Source organism: Trichomycterus rosablanca, chromosome 4, assembly GCF_030014385.1.
Source record: "Trichomycterus rosablanca isolate fTriRos1 chromosome 4, fTriRos1.hap1, whole genome shotgun sequence".
NCBI classification, from domain to species: Eukaryota; Metazoa; Chordata; class Actinopteri; order Siluriformes; family Trichomycteridae; genus Trichomycterus; species Trichomycterus rosablanca.
Window position 1 is genome coordinate 30,990,519 of NC_085991.1, and position 21,928 is coordinate 31,012,446.

General features: G+C 36.3%; 1 protein-coding gene across 1 annotated transcript; it reads left to right on the forward strand.

Annotated features, from left to right (window-relative positions):
- Window positions 1-411: 411 nt before the first annotated feature.
- Window positions 412-15,950, forward strand: ap1s1 (adaptor related protein complex 1 subunit sigma 1). Its single transcript, XM_062993184.1, has 5 exons — window positions 412-557; window positions 7,249-7,427; window positions 11,210-11,318; window positions 12,383-12,520; window positions 14,860-15,950. The coding sequence occupies exons 1-5, from the start codon at window positions 555-557 to the stop codon at window positions 14,905-14,907; spliced, it is 477 nt and encodes a 158-aa protein (XP_062849254.1). The 5' UTR covers window positions 412-554; the 3' UTR covers window positions 14,908-15,950.
- Window positions 15,951-21,928: the final 5,978 nt, after the last annotated feature.

Consider the following 21,928-nt stretch of genomic DNA (forward strand, 5'->3'; position numbering starts at 1 on the left):
ATTTATTTAAAATTAAGAATGCAAACAGAGTCGTTTACTCGAAATGTCACATCATTACAATATGTACATTTTGATACGAAGGTGGATCTTTTCATTTTTATGCCTTTACAAACATTTTATTGGGAATGTACGTGTGTTGTGTCTAAAATCACACCCTGTTCACTACATAGTACACTAGTTGGTAATTTTTTACAAAGCTTATAGTTGTTTTTAGAACATAATGGATATTTTTAGTGCTTGAAATACCACAATATTTAAAATGTGTACGAACAGTGCAATGTTTGTACAAAATACTTTTACTACACTGTACAGATTATAGAGACTATAGGGAAAAGGTAACAATTTTGAACACAACCATTTTCTGTCGCTGCCAAAGCGGTACTGCGACTTGCGCATGCTCGGTGGAGAAGATGACGCTTCCTCTCCAGACTACCTGAATGGGTCTTTCAAAGCTACCGAACTATTGAGTGTAAAATAGATATGAATATATGATAAATTAAAGGGCTTTTGATATCTTGTGCTTGGGCAGGACACTCTCGAGAAGCTGAAAAAAAATGGTAAGTTGTATTTTTGTTTCGTAACCAGTGGGACTTTGTAACGATAGTGCAAGCAGTCGAAGCCAGCTAGTTCAGCTTGTGAGGAAACCAGGAGAATTGCTCATGCTACCATCAAGTGTTTATCGAATCAGAAAATTGAAGTTGTATCTACAGAGTCGTTGAGTTTAAATGAAAGGTTAATCTTGTAAGTTTAAAAGCTACTTTGATCTACGTTGTATGTTCCAAATACTTCCACATAAGATCGTAGATATGACGTCTAAATGTACATAATGTACAAAGTTTTCTGTGTAAGTCTGGTTATGGCCTAATCGTTGACTAGTTAATGTTTTTTTTTTAAATAAAGAACGACATGCAGCCCATTTTTTACTTAACATAGTAAAAGGGTAAATGCCAATAATACATGGGAACCTACCTGTATTGTTGTATTACACTTGTTTCTGAAGTTAAACTTAAAATGTAATGTGAAACTTTTACGTAGCTTATTAAGGGTAATTATGAAAGCACACAAATGAAGCATCGTAGTGAACCTGTATGTTGTTCTTTGCTATTATTTAGTCACATATTATTGTGTTACTGGTGTATATTTATGCAAGATAGTTTTCTGTGGCTAATGTGTCGATTGTTTGTGTCGATAGTCAACACCCTTCCTTAGTTTTATCCTTCTAGCCTAGGTAATTAAATCGGTAGATATAGTCAGCTAACTATCAGCTTGTTGTAACAAGTGTTCAGTGCAGTTAGTGCTTCAGACAGGCACAGCTGTTGTTGTAAAAGTTGTGATTATTAATGTTACCGCTATCAAATGTTTACTTTTAATACTATACTAAAGAAAACCTCAGAACGTGATAAAAACCACAATACTAAATACAATACATCTCTATGAAAAAGTAGTAACCAGTTTTAGTTTTAGCCAACCTTGTATAACATAATCCTCAGTTATCTTAAACATAAACCTTCCACATTATATGAGAAAACTATTAAGTTTGATCTAAGGTCATTTGTCTATGCACTGAAGCTGGAGTGTTTTTGGTTATGTAGCAGTACTGCCACTTCATCATCTTTCAGCTCCTGTTAGGGGTTGCCACAACGGATCATTCTTCTCTATTTTGCCCAGTCTTAAACATCCTCCTTCATCACCCCAACCACCTCCATGTCCTCCTTCGCATAAACCTCCTCTTTGGCCTTCCTCTCTGTCTTCTGCCTGGCAGCTCCATCCTCAGCACCCGTCTTCTAATAAAACTCTTATTCTTCCTCTTCTCAAACCATTTAGATCTTACCTCACTAATTTGTCTCCAAAACATACTACCTGCACTATCTCTCATAAACTTATTCCTAATCTGATTCCTCTTTGTCACTCCCAACAAGAACTGCAGCATCTTCATCTCTGCTGCTCCCTCTCATGTTTTTTGAAGGCCACTGCCTCCAAGCAGTAGCTTGTGCCAAAAACTGTTCTGCATCTGAATGGCTGAAAGAAAACTCAATTACAGTTTTAAAGTGGCCTAATTAAAGTCTTGACTTAAACCCAATTGAAATGCTGTGGTGAGACCTGAATTGTGCCCGGAAGCCATAAGTGTGTCTAAATTAGTTCTGAAAAATATTGTTAGCTAAAATTCCTCCACAGCAGAATAATATTATGCAAATTGTTTAGTGTTGCTGCTATGAGTGGCTGTACTTCAAAATGTTTTTTTCAGGACAGCTTAATAAATAAAATATGAGAACAAAATGTACCAAATATATTTAGCCCCTGCTTTGTGGCTATATCAGCCCCAAACTTCTGGGGAGACTTTCCACGTAATTTTGGAGTGTATCTGTGAACAATTGTGCCCATTTAGTCAAAAGAGCATTAGTAAGTCACACACGTGTTAAAAACAAGTAGGTTTGGTTTGCAATCAACAGTCCAGTTTTTCTTGATTAGGTCAACATTAGGGCTCTGTGCAGGCCACTGAAGGTTTGCTGTACTCCAGATGATGTCTAGGCCTAATTACCAGTAACTGTCAGTCCCGCTTTTTTAAGTTGGTTTTAAGTTTTACTTACAAAATTAAACAATTTAGGATCGTCTTTAATTGCACAAAAAGTTAATAATAGAAGAACTAGACCTGTTGATATGTTATGGACTTTGTTATGAATTTGAGAGCAGCTACCAAAGTTATTTGTAACATCCCACCCCATGTAAACTACAAATACAAAAGAATGAAATGAGGGGGGAAAGGGAAAATGATAAGGCTTCCTGTATTTCACAAACAGCACTTAGAGGGAAGCTGTGTTCAAGACGATTAGATATAAATCGTGATTGTAGGTTTGTTTACTCTTGAGAAAGGACATTTCTTCTGCCAGCTTTAAAAGCATAACTAATCATTTAACATTACAAATCTGTTGTTGTACATTGTCATTTCTTCTTTCCTTCTTTTTTTGTGACACTAGATGTTCAAACTGGCAGAGCACATTCACCACTGTAAGTGAGATGACTAGAGTAGCTGTACAGTGTCTGGCTATCTTCGTATATATGTTGTAGATTTTGTGTTTATACTAACCGTAGCTGTTTTGACAGGTGCTGAGCTGAGGGTTTGCTTTTGCATGGTATTGGTATTTTAACTGTTGTTTGGGGAGTGTGGTGCTGGTAGATCACAATCCCTGTTAGCACAGTTAGGCCTACAATTTAACCCAGTGTTAATGTATTTCCTAGATGTGATTTGTCTGTGTGTGTGTTATAGATAAAATTCTAATCAACAGAACTCCTGAAGCTGCTCTTAAAGCAACTTTGGGGGAATTACTGGCCACTCTATTAGAAATGTATTATGACATGCAATTTCTGTTACACATTTTGAATGTCAGCAAACTGTCTAATAACCAATTAATGCTCATTCCAACTGTAATTATTTCTATAAGTAGTGGAATTGTATGAAGAATGAGTCTGCACCAAATTGGACCAGACAGCACTGACACTTGTAAACCTGTTTGAATAGCAGCAGGGCACTCGGGTGGCACAGTGGTACATTACACTAGCGCACTATGAGCAATTTCCATGGTCCCCAACGGTGCTATTGGCTTGTTGGGCGTCTACATACAGGCATGATTGGCTGTGTCTTGGGGGGTGGGGTAGGTTGGCCATAGCTCAGCAACGAATTGGTGTCCGGGGTGTGTTGCTGCATTGTGCCATGCCATGACCCTGTCCAGGATAAGGTGGTGGTGAAAATGTAATGAAAAAAGTAGCAGCTTTACAAATCTTCTGTTGTAAAAATGTTTTTGTTACTGGGTCAGTGCTACAGTGTATATAAAAAGTCTACACTAATTCAATAAAGTGATGCTGATTAACTGCATATGAAGTTCAGCTGTCTAGTGTGATTTTCCTGACATTTAGTTTGCTACATCTTATGGCAAAAGCTGGGTCTACAACATCTTCTCAAGGAATCAATGGATCTCATTGTTGAAAGGTATCAGTCAGGCAAAAAAGTACAAATTTCAAGGTATTACATATAACAGTGAAGACGGTCATTAACAAGTTATGAAATCTGGCCGCTACCAAGAACTGGATGTCCTTCCAAAATTATGAAATGACAAGAGGAAAGCTGATCCAGGAGGCTGCCAAGAGGCCTAAAGCAGCACTAATGGAGATGCAGGAATTTCTGGCAAATAATGGTTATGTACCAAATGTGACAGCAATCTCCCTCATTCTTAATATGTCTTTGTATCAGAGACTACCTAACGGATACAAAGCACCCACAAACCTTTCCTGCCGTGAATGTAACTCGCAAGAGTAAACACAAGATAGATAGATAGATAGATAGATAGATAGATAGATAGATAGATAGATAGATAGATAGATAGATAGATAGATAGATAGATAGATAGATAGATAGATAGATAGATAGACAGACCTACACCAGTCTGCCATGTGACATGTGTTATGGTCCAATAGACCAAGGCTAAACTTTTTGGTCATAATTCCAAAAGGCATGTTTGCAAAACCAACACTGCACATCACCAGATGATAACCATACTGACAGTGAAGCATGGTGGTGGTAGCATTATGCTTTGGGTCTGTTGTTTTCAGCTGCAATCGGGGCTTTAGTTAAGATGAAAGGATTTATGAAATATTCCAAATAGTTCCAAATGTCAGTCAACTTTGGCACAAAACATTCATACCTTTGCTAAAAAGCTAAACCCAAAACATACCTCCACATCAACTATAGAATGGCTTCACTAGAAGATGATCAATGTTTTGGAATGGCCTAGCCAGAGTCCAGACCTGAATCCAACCCGAACAATCTGTGGGGTGATCTAAAGAGGGCTGTCCACAGAAAATGCTCTCGCTATCCATTAAATTTGGAGTGCTTTTGCAAGGAAGAGTGGGCGAGATTGCCAAGACAAGATATGCCATACTGATACACTCCTTCCCAAATAGACTGAATGCTGTCATAAAATCAAAAGGTGCTTCAACAAAGTATTAGTTTAAGGGTGTGCATATTTATGCAACTACATTACTGTATGTTTTTTATTTCCCTTCCTAAAGTTTTTAGTTTGTTTATTTGAATTAGATGCACAAATTATAGGTCACATTTAAAGGTGGAAAAAGTTCAGAAATTATTCATATTGGTCTGATGTTTTTTACATCACAAAAATCTGGCATTGTAGCAGGGGTGTGTAGACTTTTATATCCATTCTATTTTCTAACCAGAAAGGATTTATGCTCTAGCGTTAAATATGACCTGAAATAAAGACAAGCAAATGTTCCTGAGTTTACATGACACATTTGAGTAGAAGTTTTTTTTTTTTCTATTTTAAAGGGTGCTATTTTTGGCCTTGACCTCAATTAATCCTTCTTGTGTTTTTCTTATCACATCTGGCTAGAGTAGCACAGTAATCTGTACCAGATATTTGTTCAAATGCCTGCTATTAGAAGTATGTGATGCGGGATGTTTGTGTGAGGGTTTTTTATCTGACTGAGTGGTCATATGTGTGTTTTGTACTAATGCTCAACAGTTTTAATTGTTTTTGTCAGCATGTAAATAGCCTTCTTAAATTCTTCTAGAATAGAATTCTTTATATGTAAATTACTATATTAATAAGTACTGGTTTAATTTATGTTTTGTTGATAAGTCTTTTATTCTTATTGAGTGAAAATAACAGTATGCCAGCACGCTTTATTTTTTTACATGAAACAACTAAACAATAATTGCATTAGGCTGAATTTACATTTTGTGCTTAGCTGACTGCAAGGCTGGGTGCTTATCGCTGCTTATCGAAGAGTTTAAGCCTTTCCCATGATACATGACAAAATTGCTTTCTGCCGGCTGTGCCACTGAGCGCCAAGCTTTTAAAAAATCTGCAGTATTGACAGTTTATTCACATGCAGTTTTGTATAAAATGAAGTTTAGTTTATGCAACAAAGCTCTTCAACAGTCGTCATTTAGAGACGTAGGAAGGTTAAAGGGGAAATTGGTTCATGAAACGTTTTAATATTAACAAAGTTTTAATGCACATCTTATTAAATAGCTACAACGTCAGGATTAAAATTGGGCCCTGCCATCTAAAATTCAAACCTGTTCTCCTTGTTTCACTTTTGTCTGCATCATATAAACAATTTGTTTTATTGGTGGCACTTTAAAAAGGTTGGTGGCAAACTGGGTCAAAGTTCAGTCAGTGCAGTCGCAAGCAATAAAAACTGTGAGTCGATGCTGCAAATCTACACAGTGGCTGGGTAAGCAGTGCAAAAGCGGCTTTTCGCATATCATGTTCCTGCAGCCATAAAATCGTTATGGAATAAGAAATTATTTTCACAAAATCTAAATAAAGATAAAATCTGAATTATAAAGAAACAATGTAAAATGTAAAAACCCTGTATTTAATATTTTGTTGAAAGGCAGAAAGTCTTCTTGGATTTTTGGCAGTTTATTCCATTCTTCATGGCACATTTTTCTTAAGCTCCATCAGGATCAATTGCAAGAGTCTGTGAACTGCAATCTTCCGGTCTCTGTACAGATGTTTTATGGGGTTTAAGTCACTTAATTACTTTTAAGGACTTGCCCTGAAGTCACTCCAGTGTTGTTTTGGCTGTGTGATTTGGGTTATTGATTTAAAAGAATAAATTAAAACCTGTTTGTAGAAGTTTGTTTCTTGACTAGTCCAAATACATTATAATTTCTCAATCCACTGTTGGCTGTTTTACCTATACACATATTTAGACATATTAAAAAAAAAAATTCAGTTACCAACAGGACCCAACAATTATGAGCTGAATCAAAGTGAATCTGTGACTGACTTTTCTCTTTGAACTGGTCTGTAAGTTCCTGTCAAAATATGAGGCTATGAATATAAGTGAGCTTAATAGAGATTGGGCTATGTAGGACAGGACTAAAGGGAATAATATAGTGCTTTTCTTCACTCTTAAATAATTTAAGAGATACATCATGTATAGGCACAATTTCCGGTCTTATTCAGAAATTATTAATAAGGTTGGGATTGAGCAGTGAAAGAGCCAAATATCAAAAGCAAAAGCTGTTTTATAGGCAGGTTTGATTTAAAAGCTCAGTAAGCAATACACTAAAACGCTGTTTATAACAACATACGGTATGATTGCAGTCTGTAAGTTTTAGACAGAGTTTGCATGGCATTTCCTTTGATGTGTCATTTGACTCTATTTTATTTTATTTTTCTCCCACTCATTCTCTTGCATTGGTTCTCTTTGTGTCTGTAGATGCGTTTTATGCTGCTGTTCAGCCGGCAGGGGAAGCTGCGGCTGCAGAAATGGTACACAGCCACAGCAGAGCGCGACAAAAAGAAAATGGTGCGAGAGCTCATGCAGGTAGTGTTGGCCAGGAAGCCCAAAATGTGCAGCTTCTTGGAGTGGAGGGACCTAAAGATTGTCTACAAGAGGTAAAATTGCATAACTGCATAAATGTTCACAGGATTCCATCAATAATTATACATTTGTAAGCCTAAATCTAAAAATCATAAGTAGGCTTTGCTAATTAAAACTAATTACTACTAATTACTACTTTATGCCAAAATGTAAAGGATTTCACATTCTCCAATCATTTAGGCAGTGAATGAATTATACAAAGCCTATTGTCATTCTAATTTCCCACTCTTATTTTTGCAGTGCTTTTTAAAGAAATTTATTGCGCATTGTTAAATCGTAAAGAATGGTTTTGCCAGGTGTGAGGGCAGTGGTGACTAGGGCTGTCGCGGTGAAAGAATTTCCCCTTGCGATATTCAACCTGTCTCAATATCGCGGTATGCGGTGATATCGCCATTTTTTTTTTTTTTTTTTTTTTTTTTTTTTTTTTTTTTTTTTGAAAATTACTTAATTAATCTGGATTTTAGAGCTATATAAACAAGCTTTATTGTTAGGCTATGATTCAGTATATTATTGCTTTATAATGACAAAGATGAGACAGCTTTAAGACCAATGAAATGCGTGTTTAATGTTAAATACAGAACAGAGCAGGGATGTGCGTCTTTTCTCTATTAAAAAAGGTTTAAATTAAGCTTCTAGCCTAGGCTAGATATACACCGTGAAACGAAAAAAAAAGAGTTTAGGCTAAATATTTTAAACACACATCTAATCAAAATATGGTAAAAAAAAAATAGAATAAAGAATAAAGTCTGTAAGAGTTTAAACCTGCGTTATCATGCGCGCTAGAAAAACCAACAAGTTCATCCGATGTGGTTTAGAGAGGATCTGAGTGGGGTAGTGATGTTCCCGACGTTACCGATGTTACACTAATACACACGTGTACTGTACCTGCATGCGACTTTACAGATCAAAGCAAATCTAGCCTGGTTATTGCGCCACTATTAACTATCTATTTAGTAGATATAATTAACATAACAATATATACGACATTTTAAGTTATTATTCGTTTCAATACATTTTTATTCAACGAAAAAATACATTTAAATCATTCCAGCAAGCCAGCAATGCCATATTAACCGTCATTAAGTGTTTTAGTACGCCAAGGCTGTTTAAATATAGTCTAAATTACAAGTATTTTATTGAGTGTGAACTCAATTTGATCATTAATAAACTTGCCTATAATTCCTGTTGCGATTGTTTACATTTTAAAACACAAAGCCTGACACTCAGCAGCAACACATGAGAACAGGTTGCGGGAAAATTTATTTAACATTTATTACGCCCAATTGTAAGCGTATAAAACAAGATGGACCTTAAAAAAAATATATATATATCGCGGTGATGCGGTTGCTTGGCATGCCCTGCGGTTGGCTGGTCTATACCGCGATATTTCAAAATTGCGGTTAGCGCGACAGCCCTAGTGGTGACCCAGCGTTTAATTCACTGGACTAGTAATCAAAAGGTTGCCTGTTTAAGTTCCACCAAGTTGCCACTTTTGGGCCTCTAAGTGAGGCCTTCAACCCTCAGTTTCTTGCACTGTTATTGGTTAGAATTGTAACTCACTTTGAATAAAGAAGTCAGCTAAATGACATAAATGTCAAATGTAAGTGTAAATACTGACAAATTGTTTAATTCTGCTGAAAGCACAGACTACACCCACAGTGTTTTAGTATCAATTGGGTCACAGTGGGTTCGGTTCCGCCAAGAATAACCAGGTCAGGGCACAAATCCTCTCATCCTGATGCAGCCAGTAATGTCTGTGTAGATACTTAACTGGCTGATAGCACTGCTGAGATACAAACCTGGATCTCAGTGACAGTGGGCTAACGTAATAGACTGCTGCACCACTTGAGCACCTTGGTACAGTGTTGCCAGGTTTAAATAAGTGCTATGCTTTGCAACAATTATGTTTATGTACCAAATGTAATGTTGTATCCATGCAGCCAGGTCTTACCTGAAGATGTATTACATTTTTTTAAATTTCCTACTTTGTCCCTTTTGCATCTTTTGCTCTTAACAATACCCTTGATGATTTGAAACAATATTTACTACAGTGGTGTGTGGGACTCAGCCTCTTGTTACTAGAGCTTTACCTTACAAAGCTTTAGCTTGGCTCATAACTCAGATTGAGTTTTGCCCCACCATAGTTTGGCTTTGTGCTTTACCACACACGTGCTCTGTCACACATGATTCCCCTCCACATGTGTATTCTATTTAAGAGATACTACAGTATAACAGTAATATAAACAGTCAACCAAATGTGTTACCATGTGGCATCTCATAGATAAAGGTCATGCATATGCAGGGAGGCATAAATGTCCTTGTTTTCTCTCATGCTGTGTAATGCACACACTCTCATGCTCTGTGTAAACAGTAATGTTTCACCGTGTAAGTGTGTGTACTGCTGTGATGGTGAATGGCAGAAGTTCACCAGTTGTCACATCAGATTTTAGTTATGACTTGCTCTGTGCGTCAGTGTGGAAGCACTTGTCACATCAAAACTTGACACCTATTAATCTTTACTGCTGTTCTGTGTGACGGGAAATGATGATCCATGATCCTGTAAAAGACTCACTTGCATTATGTTAAAACTGTAAGAAAATGGCCAAGGCATTTTAACAACTATAAAAAGTCCATATTGGTATTTAAAAAGTGACCATATGTCATTTAATTGAGACTAGCTTGGATCTTGTGGAATACTTGCCAACTACCTTGTCAAGTTGCTTAGCTCATTGTCAACTGCCATGTAATAATTTCTGAATCAGCGCTTTTAATTACTTCATAAGTACAAGCCTCATCTTTAAACAAAGAAGTGCAGATTTGAAGACCATCTTCAAGGAACTTCACACAGCTTGGAGCTCAGTTCAGTGATTCATAAAGTAGTGGAGAAATATAAAGCTCAATATGATATAAAGTCACCACCAATTAGATCAGAGTTTCAATCAGAGTGTTATCAGCAGGCCGGGTGTCCACACAGACATGATTGGCTGTCTATTTGGGGTTGGAGAACAGCAAAGCCCTGCAATTAATTGACACCCTGTCAGGGGTATTCTTGTCCTGCACCCAAATAAAATAGGTATTTTACAAGCCTAGCTAGTTCCATGTGGTCTGTAAGAATTGCAGATGTTTCAATGGTTTGTTTTTCCCCCTCTCTAGTCACATTGATAAATGTATATCACAACCTGTAGTTTGTATTATGTGAAAAAATTCCTACTGTAACTGTTTTTGCACATTACAGAACAATATACAAGGCGTACAAATATGCAAAAATGCATATTTATGCATTTTATTATTTTGAATTCTGATTCACCCAAAATTCACCCAAAATAAACGCCACAGCATTTAACACAGTGTAATCATGAACCAGGTGTTCATGTGCACCTGAGAAGAAAAACAACCTGACCTCACCCAAATGCTTTATGTACTCAAATACACCCAAATGTACTTTTTAAAATGTATTAATGATGCATTAATAGCAAAAATGCGTTGACTTTGAATAGGAATAATTCTGCAGTTGTGGATTGTTGTGTGGGCTGTTTTTTATTGTAATGTGTGCTCTGGCCACCAGGGGGCCTCTTTCAGAAAAGTCTTATTAGTCCCAAACCACACAAATCAATGTTCAGTGGGTTACTGCTACAAGCATTTTTGCATGTTTGTTATCTGGTTGTTAGCCTGCAAATGTATTTGTGTGGTATGCACTCTTATATTTACGTTACTAGTGTAACATATGTAACGTCAAACACAATTCTAAAAGTATGCAGACAGTAAAATGAGATTTTATATGTGTGTATGTGTGTAGGTATGCCAGTTTGTATTTCTGCTGTGCAGTGGAAGAACAGGATAATGAGCTGATTACACTAGAGGTCATCCATCGCTTTGTGGAGCTGTTGGATAAGTACTTTGGCAGTGTGAGTCACGCAGCAATTTTACCACTTTCATTTTTTTCTCCCTCAGTTTGTCTTCTCTTGACCTATCAGTTATATTTTTTTCCTTTTTTCTTTTTTGTGGCTATTATTTTTGATCTTTTTCTCTAGCACCTGTACTATGTGAACAAATCCTTTCATTGTTTGTTACGTTTTGTGTAAATGTAGCTTTTAGTATTTTAGTATTCATTAGTTCTAAACTCTTTGTGCTCTGCAATAAATAGTATGTTAAATTAGCACATTACCTATTGTTTAGTACAGAGTACATTTGGAACATGGTATGTATATTTATCAGTAGTGAACTGTGACTCTTAAACTTTGTATCATTAACATATACATACTTGGTAAACAAGACATCATTTTAAAGCTTAGAATGCCTGCTTTTTAATGTACTTTTAATTTATTGTATTCATAAGTTACCTTAAAAACAAATAGATAAATATAAAAGATAAATTATAGTATTCATGTTTTGTAATGTTACAGACTGTACTTGCATCAGTATTGACATAGCAACACTCGAGGCTGGATCTTTCTGCACTAGAGGGGATATACATTAATGTATTTACTATTTAATGCACATACGCTGGAAGTAAAACAGGAACACCCTGTCAATCCATCGCAGGGCTTCTGCTAGTATTTAGACATAGCCATGTCTGTGTAGACACCCAGCTGGACAAAAGCACTGCTGAGATTTGATTTTTAGCATGCTGGATCTCTGCTCCTCCATTATGTAACCCTGCATATTGTAAATCCATTCCATTCACCTTTATGTATTATTAAATCTCTAACATGTATGAGATTTGAGACAGCTGTAGTTTGTTTAGCCTGATGCTGACATCATCTGTAAAACCTATATTACAGCATAAGCACACTTTGCCATTAGTTTAGAGGATAAAAGGACACTTTGCCATTAGTTAAGAGGATAAACATCTATCTTTTATAGTTATGAGATAGCATTTTATGTTGGGTGTTATGCCTATGAGAATTTTACATTCTTATCCTATGGTAATTATCTAATCTTTCCTTTTCTGTCATATTTGTATCTTTAGGTGTGTGAGCTAGACATTATTTTTAATTTTGAGAAGGCCTACTTTATCTTGGATGAATTTCTGATGGGGGGAGAAATCCAGGACACTTCCAAAAAGAGCGTCCTCAAGGCTATTGAACAGTCTGACTTGCTGCAAGAGGTATGTATGTGTGTTTAGGAAAACATACACTGTTAATTTACAGCAAATATTATGCCAAATTTCTTAACAAGTTAATAATAGAGCAAAATGTACTATATGTTTTGGTTAAGATGTTTGTTGTTTGTTGTTGTTTTGGATGCTCCTAATTCAAGTAAATTAAGTTCACCTGACTCAGTATAGGAAAAGCAGCCAGCAATTCCTCAGTCTTCAAACAAAATCAAGTTTGTATTTACTTGTAAGGAGTAGCACTTCATGGCAATCTTGGGATTTTCTTTTTTATCTTTTTTTTTTTTTAAACAAATATCATTATTATTATTATTTTATTATTTTATTTTATTATTATAAATTGGTTAATTTTGGGTTCTGCCAAATAATATGCTTGACCAGAAATATACATATAGTAATTCTAATGATTTAATGGTAATAAAAGTGATTATGTTAAGAGTAAATTTGTCCATATGGTCCGATGTAATCCAAGAGCCACCAAAAAACAGGTTGGCCAAAATGAACTGCAGTTCAGTTCAAACCTCGACAGCTTAAAGTTTGTAACAGGCCACCTCTAAGCCTCATGATGATGTAAAGCTTGCTAGTCTGTGGACACCTGTCATTCATGTTTCAATAAATTAAACTAATTCATTCGACCGTCTAAGCACATTGGCATCTTGGCTTTTTTCCAGTCCTTGGCAAGTGACCACTGTATTTTTTTATTCTGCTTTAAGTCTTTGCTGAGGATGTAAAATTTGAATGTTTGTTGTCGTTCAAAAAGAAAAAAACACCTTATTCTTCTGATTTATTTAGTGTGAGTGTAATGGGGCTGTGTTTACCTTGAGGCTGAATCTTTTTACACTAGAAAGGAACTCAGTCACCAGCTGTAAAAAAAATTAGATAAGTTGTGGAGGAACTCTAAATTGGAATGAATTGCAAGACTTGTGTGTAAGTGTGTGTAAGAACATATGAAAGATTGTTCCAAAAAAAAAAAAAAAATGCTATTTGCTTGCCTTAGTTTGCAAAGCTGTTGTTAAAATCATTTACTATTTTGGATCTTGTTCAATACTTGTTCACTGCATAGTTCCACATTAATTATTCCATTGTGTTAATGACATTTAATATACTGAATATAAAGAAATCATGTTGACTAGTACTATATCTGTATGTAAACCTTTGCCTGATGTATAAGAAACTTTATGAACCTAACATTCAAAACTTTTAAAAACAAAATTAATATTTTTGATATTAGCTTTAACCTTCATTCAATTCAATTAATACATTGTGTTAATTTAGTCCTGCAAAAACAAATATAAGGACGTTTTGTCATTGGTCACTGCAGCAAAGACTCGAAATTACCACTGCCAGTCCAAGGACATTTTTTGGCTCAAGGTGAATATAAATAGCCCATCCATGGGGGATCCTGCCTAATTTGGCAACACTAAACAAAATGCTGGGGCTGTGTAAATTTGTCAGCAATGGGCAGTGAGCAACCAAAGTTTTAAACATTATTTCTCATTTTTATGAAAGTATATGTGATATTCTGCTATATTTTAGGTAAAATGTTATTTTTGACCGTTTTGCATAAAGTAAAACGGAAGGAAAAAAAATAAAAAAATTCTACCCATAAATGGAAGTTCTCAGAATTCACTACACACATTTGACTGGAACCGTGTTCTATGGTCAGTTGAGACAAAAGTAGTGCTATTGGGTGACATAATTTTATGGTTGGTCTGATGCTAAAATAGATCAGTATCCTAACCTTGTAAGGATTTATGACATTGTAGACTCCATTAAGTACTAGATGCCTTACCAAAGACACTACTAATCAGTACTAAACTACTAGTAATAGTTAAATGACCACAGACTGAGGCTTTTGCCATGGCCATCACAGTTTTCAGACCTAACCCCAGTTACAGTTTTGAGCTAAGCTGAGTGAATCTAGAAGATCTGTAAAGATTTAGTTTTGAGGAACGCTCTTGGGTGCAGTCTTTTTCTGCTGCTATTGTGTTGGCAAAGAGGTTGCACAAAATACTGTATGAGCAGGTGACAACTGCACATATAATGGTATAAATATGTCATATAAGCATGCATTACTCAAAAATATATACAAAACTGTAAAAATACATGTGGTAAAAAAAACCAAAGAATTATAAAATGCTATTCAATGTTGATAGCCAGATACACACATTCACATTTCATTGCATAGATTCATATCATGTAGCATTTACAGCACCTAATTTTCATACAAATTCATTTTAAAGTTTAGTAATGTTCTACTTACTTGTTAAAAGCAAAATGTTAGTGTATTTCCAGTGTTTTTAACCCCTTCCTGTTGTTTTCATTTATTTTAGGAGGATGAATCTCCAAGAAGTGTATTGGAGGAGATGGGCCTGGCATAGAATCCACTCAAATTTAGAAATAACAACTTTAGGTACTACTGCTACAAAGGGTGATGAAATAGATTTTACTAAATGGAGTTTGGGGGGTGGGGGGTTTAGGATGGAATTAGGAAAACACATGGGACAGAAGGATGAACTGAATGTGTGTGTGTGTGTGTGTGTGTGTGTACAATTTTTATACTACTGAGTTCAGCATGCGATTGTAGTCCTTTTTAGCCCCTCTTTATATTTATACTGTTAAGAATAGGTTGTCTTTTTGAAGACACTATACAAATACAGATCACAGACACTTGAACGGGACACACAGCCTTTCATTTCTACTGAGCTAAAATTGCACCAAGCCTTACTGTGCAAAGAAAATACACTGGTTGTACAACATGTGGTCAGCCTTTGGTCGTGAGCAGTTATTTCTTCCTGCTGTCTCAAATTGCTATGTTTATATGTACTTGGACTGTGTTTTTGCTGCTCAGGAAAGAACATTCATGCATGTCTATTTGAATGTGATGCAAAATTTTAAGCGGATGACCTTTCAGGTCTGAACTGCTTGCCTGCAGTGTAGGGACCACACAGCACGTGTGTGTGTGTGAATGTTTGTGTGTGGAATAGGAATGTGTGTTAGGAATGGGGGTACCTGTGCTATCAGCTCTTTGCGTGCACAGTTTATCCTTAAAGCAGTTTTCCATGAGTATAAAATGAGACCGAAAATAGAAACAGAATATTAAGTAGGCTTTGAGTCAGTAGAGTATCGAATAGAATATTGAATGTTGAACATGGTTGATTTAGTCTGTTCTAGTTCTAGTTTTATGAACCACATCTACTGTCGTACCCATAAAAATGAATGTGTATTTTAATATGAATATAAGGCAAAAGTAACCACAAAAGGAGCCTAACCTCTTTCCTGTTTTGTATGTCTTCTTCCTGCTTTCCAAAGATATGATAAAAGGGAACTATATTTAAGTACCTTCTTTAAAAAAAACAATAAAGGGATTTGGGTAGGGAGTATGATTTAGTTATGATGGTAAAATTATTTTTACTGTGCTGTCTGAAATTAAAAAAAAATTCAGTACAGTTGTGATTTTTTTTCTCTCTCTCTCTATTTTTGCACCATTTTACTTTAAATCACTGCCTCTTGTCCCATGTTTGAGAGCTACTTTTGATAATGTCCATTAAGCTGGAGATCCTGTTTTATGTAATAATTGCATTATTCAATTTTTGTGGCTTAAATAATGTCAGGTAAGTGCCTAAGGAAAGCATTTAAAAGATATGTAATGATGTTAAGTGCAGTCTGTAATGTCTGTAGTGACAAAACTTTGCTTTTATAACTTTTTTATTTCATGTTAGCTTATTTTACAAGGTAATTGGTCTTTTTTTCATTGGAAATTTTAAACAGCTGGTAAACATAATTATTGTAGCACTTAGTACTGAAAAGGTCCTAGTCTGTTTTGTGTATTTTTTTTTTTTTATTTAACCCACCAAAAAGTCAGTAAAACCAAATAACCATTAACTGTATAGATACTAAAATTTGTCCTAACTAACCTCGGTACTAGCCAAGTAATAGCCACCCCGAACTTACAACCACTTGCTATCAGTTACGTATGCGCTTTGAAAAACACTTGACACTCTACTGCACATGAAGACAGCCAATTGTAGTATATATGCTGCTATAGCAGGTATCATGTTATATTCTACTACAAAATGTCACAAATTGTTCATGCTAAAATATTCATTTTGGTAATAACAAGCCTTATTAGCATGAACATTTATATTATTATTTTTATTATTTAAAATCCACAGTGGTAATTCAATTTACCTGTATTTACATGATTATTATATATTTTTTTTTAAGAATGCTTACAGTTTTGAAACTTACAGCCACACTGCACACATGCCTTTATACATTGACACTTCATTGACAGTCAAGTAGCCTACAATTCCCCCTTGTGTTTGTCCTTTTCTGCTCTTGTTTAGAGCTTTTTTTCTTGTTTGTTAGAATTTTAACGTCATGTTTTACACTTTCGTTACATTCATGACAAATGGTAGTTACTTTATACACAAGATTCATCAGTTTACACGTTAAATGTCAGACAGTCATGGACAATTTTGTATTTCCAATTCACCTCACTTGCATGTCTTTGGACTGTGGGAGGAAACCGGAGCTCCCAAAGGAAACCCACGCAGACACAGGGAGAACATGCAAACTCCACACAGAAAGACCCGGGCCGCCTCACCTGGGGATCAAACCCAGGACCTTCTTGCTGTGAGGCGACAGTGCATATTAAAATCACTTATCTCTTACCTCTTCCCCACCATTAGTTAGTGATTTTTTGTCACACATCTAATAATCATATTGAGGCCTCGGTCATTCAAAAACTCTGGCTTTTTGTTGTAAACTGCTGCATCAACACTTGGACAACCTGTTGTTTTGGGGGGAGAATTTTAGGTCATATCTGTCAGTAAAGTTGGGTTCTTGGATTATACAAACACATCTAAATCTGTATGGCAAAAAAAAAAAATGGTTGTACAGGGGTCTAATCAAAGTTTTTGCTTAAACACAGAATAGATGCTGTGGAAAAGCCTTAAGCAGTTAATACCCAAAAACCTAGTGTTGTTTTTGACAGAGTGAGTGTTGCAATGATTTGGAGGACTAATAATAAAATACAGTAAGTGTTTGTTTGGCAAATATGTTCAAACAGAAGGAAATTAAAAAGTGGACAGTTTTTTACAGAACTGTATACACAGCAGAGTCACATTATTATGGCCACTTCCTACTTTACACGGCAGCAGCGCGTCGCTCATAAAGGAAGTCACATTTCAGAAGCTGGCTTGGAGGACCGTTTCAATGAGGGTAAACAATAACAACGCTACTGCGCATGTCTGTTCCTTTCGCCTTTCCGGTAGCGCCACTTTTAAACATCCATCCAGCTGTCAACATGACGAGCTCGTACTTTGCGAGTCTCCCGAACGCGGAACAAACGCGATATTAGCAGAAATGAATGATAGATCATCAAGTATCTTTACCAGACCCTTTTGAGGAGAATTTAAGAAGTGTTTTTCCGCTGACCTAAAACGTTTGCCTGAGGTAACATACCCAGACGTGTATCACTACCCTGTTGAAACGGAGTGTGTTTACACCAGAGAGGCAGTGAAAGCAAACCGCAGTTTGGACGCATACAATTAATTATTAAAATCATTATTGTGTCATCTCCCCTTTTGTGTCTGTTGAGTTAAGAGCCATTATAATATGATAAAAATATGACAAACCACAGTGAATTACTTCTCATCTGAATTAGAACATATTAGCTAATGCTAAAACGATTTTTTTATAGCCTAACTGGAAATACATGAAATATATTACAGTAAGCACAATGTACTCATAAATAGAATGTTTACTTTTTGTATTACAAAAGTAGAACCATGTTTCTTTACAGGTCTGTGTGTCATTTAATAATTAAGCTAAGCTAATTATTACAGCTAATTAAGCCGTTAATATAATTCCATATAGTGACATTTCCCCAAAATATAGTCCTATAAAGTTATGGCTTTTACATCGTATTCTCAGGAAAATGTAAACTTTTTAAGGCTTATGTTAGGTTTATGTTTATTCTGTTCTATTAATACAAATATTAAGCGCCTGCATATTTTAATACACTTAAGCTAAACGTCAGGGACAAGACACCAAGAGAACAGCGTTTAAGTGAGTACATTTGTTCACAATATTTTATTATGAAATAATATATATTACATTTATTATAAGAGTTGATGGTGGGTATCCAGCCGGCTCTATTTACAGCAGCAATCCAAGCGTTTCGCTGTGCGTTGTCTTTTGGAAATCTGTTCACCTTAATTTCTGAAAGCAAGTTTGTACCTGGCCTGAGGGAACATCCGACAACCGAACAACACGGTCCTAACTTTAATTTAGACATACTGTCAGTAAATCACAACTGAACTAGCGCAAAAGAATTGAAGCAGTTGTGGTCAATCGCTGTTGTTCTGAGCGCTGTTTACCACCAAGCGGAAGCGTCTTAGGAACATCAACGTCACTTCCTGGACTCATGAATATTCATTTGAAACGGTCTATAAGGTGTGCGATATGCTGTCTGCACATACACTATATCCCTCATCATTGTCATGGGTAAAAGTATCTTCCCTGGGGTGGATGGGATCCTCCAGCAAGAAAATGCGACATGTCACACAGCTAGAAAGGTCTGACATTGGGTTGGAAGAGCATGACCAAGACTTCCAAGTACTACCCTGACCCCCTAATTCCCCAGACTTGAACTCAATTAAGCATCTGTGGGACCACCTCGATCGTCATGTTCACTCTATGGAAATCCCCCCCCCCTCCATGCACCCTACAGCAGCTGTGGGATGCACTGCAGTCAGCATGGCTCCAGATACCTGTGACAACCTACCAGGACCTTATTGAGTCACTCCTAGTCAGCTGCCTTGCATAATAATTTGACTCGACTGTGTATGTGGCCTAAATGTGAAGTTATATCCTATAATTTAAATTTCATGCTTTTAAGAATATGGTTGTTGCAAAATGATAGCTGATGTGTCTGTCACGAGTGATTTTTAAAACACGTTTGCATTTATTAAATAGTAATATAATATCTTTCTAATGATCTTATGCAAAGATGTTGTAGTGGAACTTTTTGTCACTAAACTTTAATCCAGCTGAGAAGATGTCTGAGTTTGCTACCTGACCAAAGAGTTCCACTACAGTGTTTTGATAAAGTACTTGTTAAGGTAGTTGAGCATTAGGACTCCCTGTTAAATAATTTTATTATGTTGACTGATATTTCTTGTCTAATAAGTAAAAAGAATGATGACAGATTCTTTAAAGGATTGTGTGTGTGCTTGCACAGCGGAGATGTAACACAGTGTTAGAGTTACTGACTGAGAAAATGGGATGGAGAGATGGAGCATGTAAGTGGATGAGTCACTGGTCTTTTGTCACAGTGGTGCAGTGAAACTGACTGCACCACTGAAACAAGCAAGACTGAAAAAACTGGGGTCGCAGATGAACCTAAACACGTTAAACGCAGACATGCTCAGAAAAATGCAATTCATAAAATTTCTGTTTACTGTTGTGTCAGTGTGTCGCTAATGTTCTGTATGTTTCCATCAATAATTTTTTCTGTTGCTCACTCCAAATAGTTATTTAACGTTTATAATATTGCATTCTTGCTTTTAATCCATAGCTTTCAAGCATAGATATGTGGCATTGTTTTGTGACTTTGTGATCACACTTAGAATAAAATTATTCAAACTATCTTTATAAGAAATACAAAAATATACCACAATTAATTTCTGCTGGTCGCTGCTGTTCTTTTGATCAATTTCATCATGCAAATAGGCTACATAAAAGTATGTTTGTTTTTAATATTTAAGTTTTGAGTAAACTGAGAGTTTGGTGTACAGGAACTCCAGTGGCCTGCACAGAGCCCTGATCTTAACCCTATTAAACACCTTTGGGATGAACTGGAACAATGACTGTGGGTCAGACCTGCTTGTCCAACATTAGTGCCCTTTTTGACAAACACACTGTCTGAGTAGGCCAATTCCATATTAATATCAATAGTTCTGTAATGGGATGTCCAACCAGCTAATGGCCAGGTGTCCACATACTTTTGACCATATGACATTCTAAATTTCTTCTTATACAGTAATTGAAGTTGAAATTTAAACCCAAGTCCAACAATCCATATTTCTGTGTGCTAACCACAATGGTTCGATTCCCAGGTAGAGCGATCCGGGTCCTTTCTGTGTGGAGTTTGCATGTTCTCCCCGTGTCTGTGTTGGTTTCCTCCCACAGTCCAAAGACATGCAAGTGAGGTGAACTGAAGATACAAAATTGTCCATGACTGTGTTTGATTAAAACTTGTGAACAGATGAATCTCGTGTAACGAATAACTACCTGTCCTGTCATGAATGTAACAGTGTGTAAAACATTTACATTTTCGGCATTTAGCAGACATTTTTATCCAATGCGACTTACAGTACTGTGACAGTATATTGTCTAAGCAAATGAGGGTTAAGGGCCTTGCTCAAGGTCCCAACAGTGGCAGCCTGGCAGTGGTGGGGCTTGAACCAGCGACCTTTTGATTACTAGTCCAGTACCTTAACCACTAGGCTACAACTGCCCTAACATGATGTTAAAATCCTAATAAATAAATATGGTCAGAAGTTTTTTGGACACCTGGCCATGAGCTTGTTGGACATCCCATTTAAAAAACAAATGGTATTAAAATAAAGTGATGTCTTTGCGATCTATTGAGCAATAACAACAAGGACTTCTCACAAGATTTTGTAGTATGTCTCTTGGAATTTGTGCCCATTCACAAAAAGCATTTGTATGGCTAGATACTGATGTTGTTCAAGATAGCCTCAATTGATGTTCCAAAGCTGTTCAGTGGGGCTAAGGTCAGGGCTCTGTGCAGGCCACTGGAGTTTATTTAAACCAAGCTTTTCTTCATGTTATTATGGATATTGCTTTGTGCACAGGGGCACAGTCATGGTGGAACAGGAAAGAACCTTCCATAAACTGTTTCTGCAAAGAGAATATAATTTCCTTCATATAATTGATTTATTACACATTAGCAATTGTTGTGGCTGAAACACATTCATTGGTTAGTTAAAATTAGAAAAGGTGTCCCAATACTTTTGTCTATATAGTGAATAGGTTGGTTTGTTGTTCTGTCAGAATTGCATCTATTAAAGATACATTAAAATATATGTGCACAGTGATGCAGCAGGTACATTCTGTATTGCATGATTCCAGGGCCATGGGTAACTCAGTTTGAATATTACCTCTGGTCACTGTGAGAAGTTTGGCATGTTCTGCAACTGTCTGTGAATTTCCTTCTCCCTAAAACATACCATGAGGGGGATTGTATTCTCTGATTTGCCCCTGTGTGCATCCAGTGTTTTTGTGTGGCTCCAGTCACTCCTATGACCATTATCAGTTTGAAGTAATTACTGAAGAAAAATGAATAATTGATGAATGTACATTTTCCAT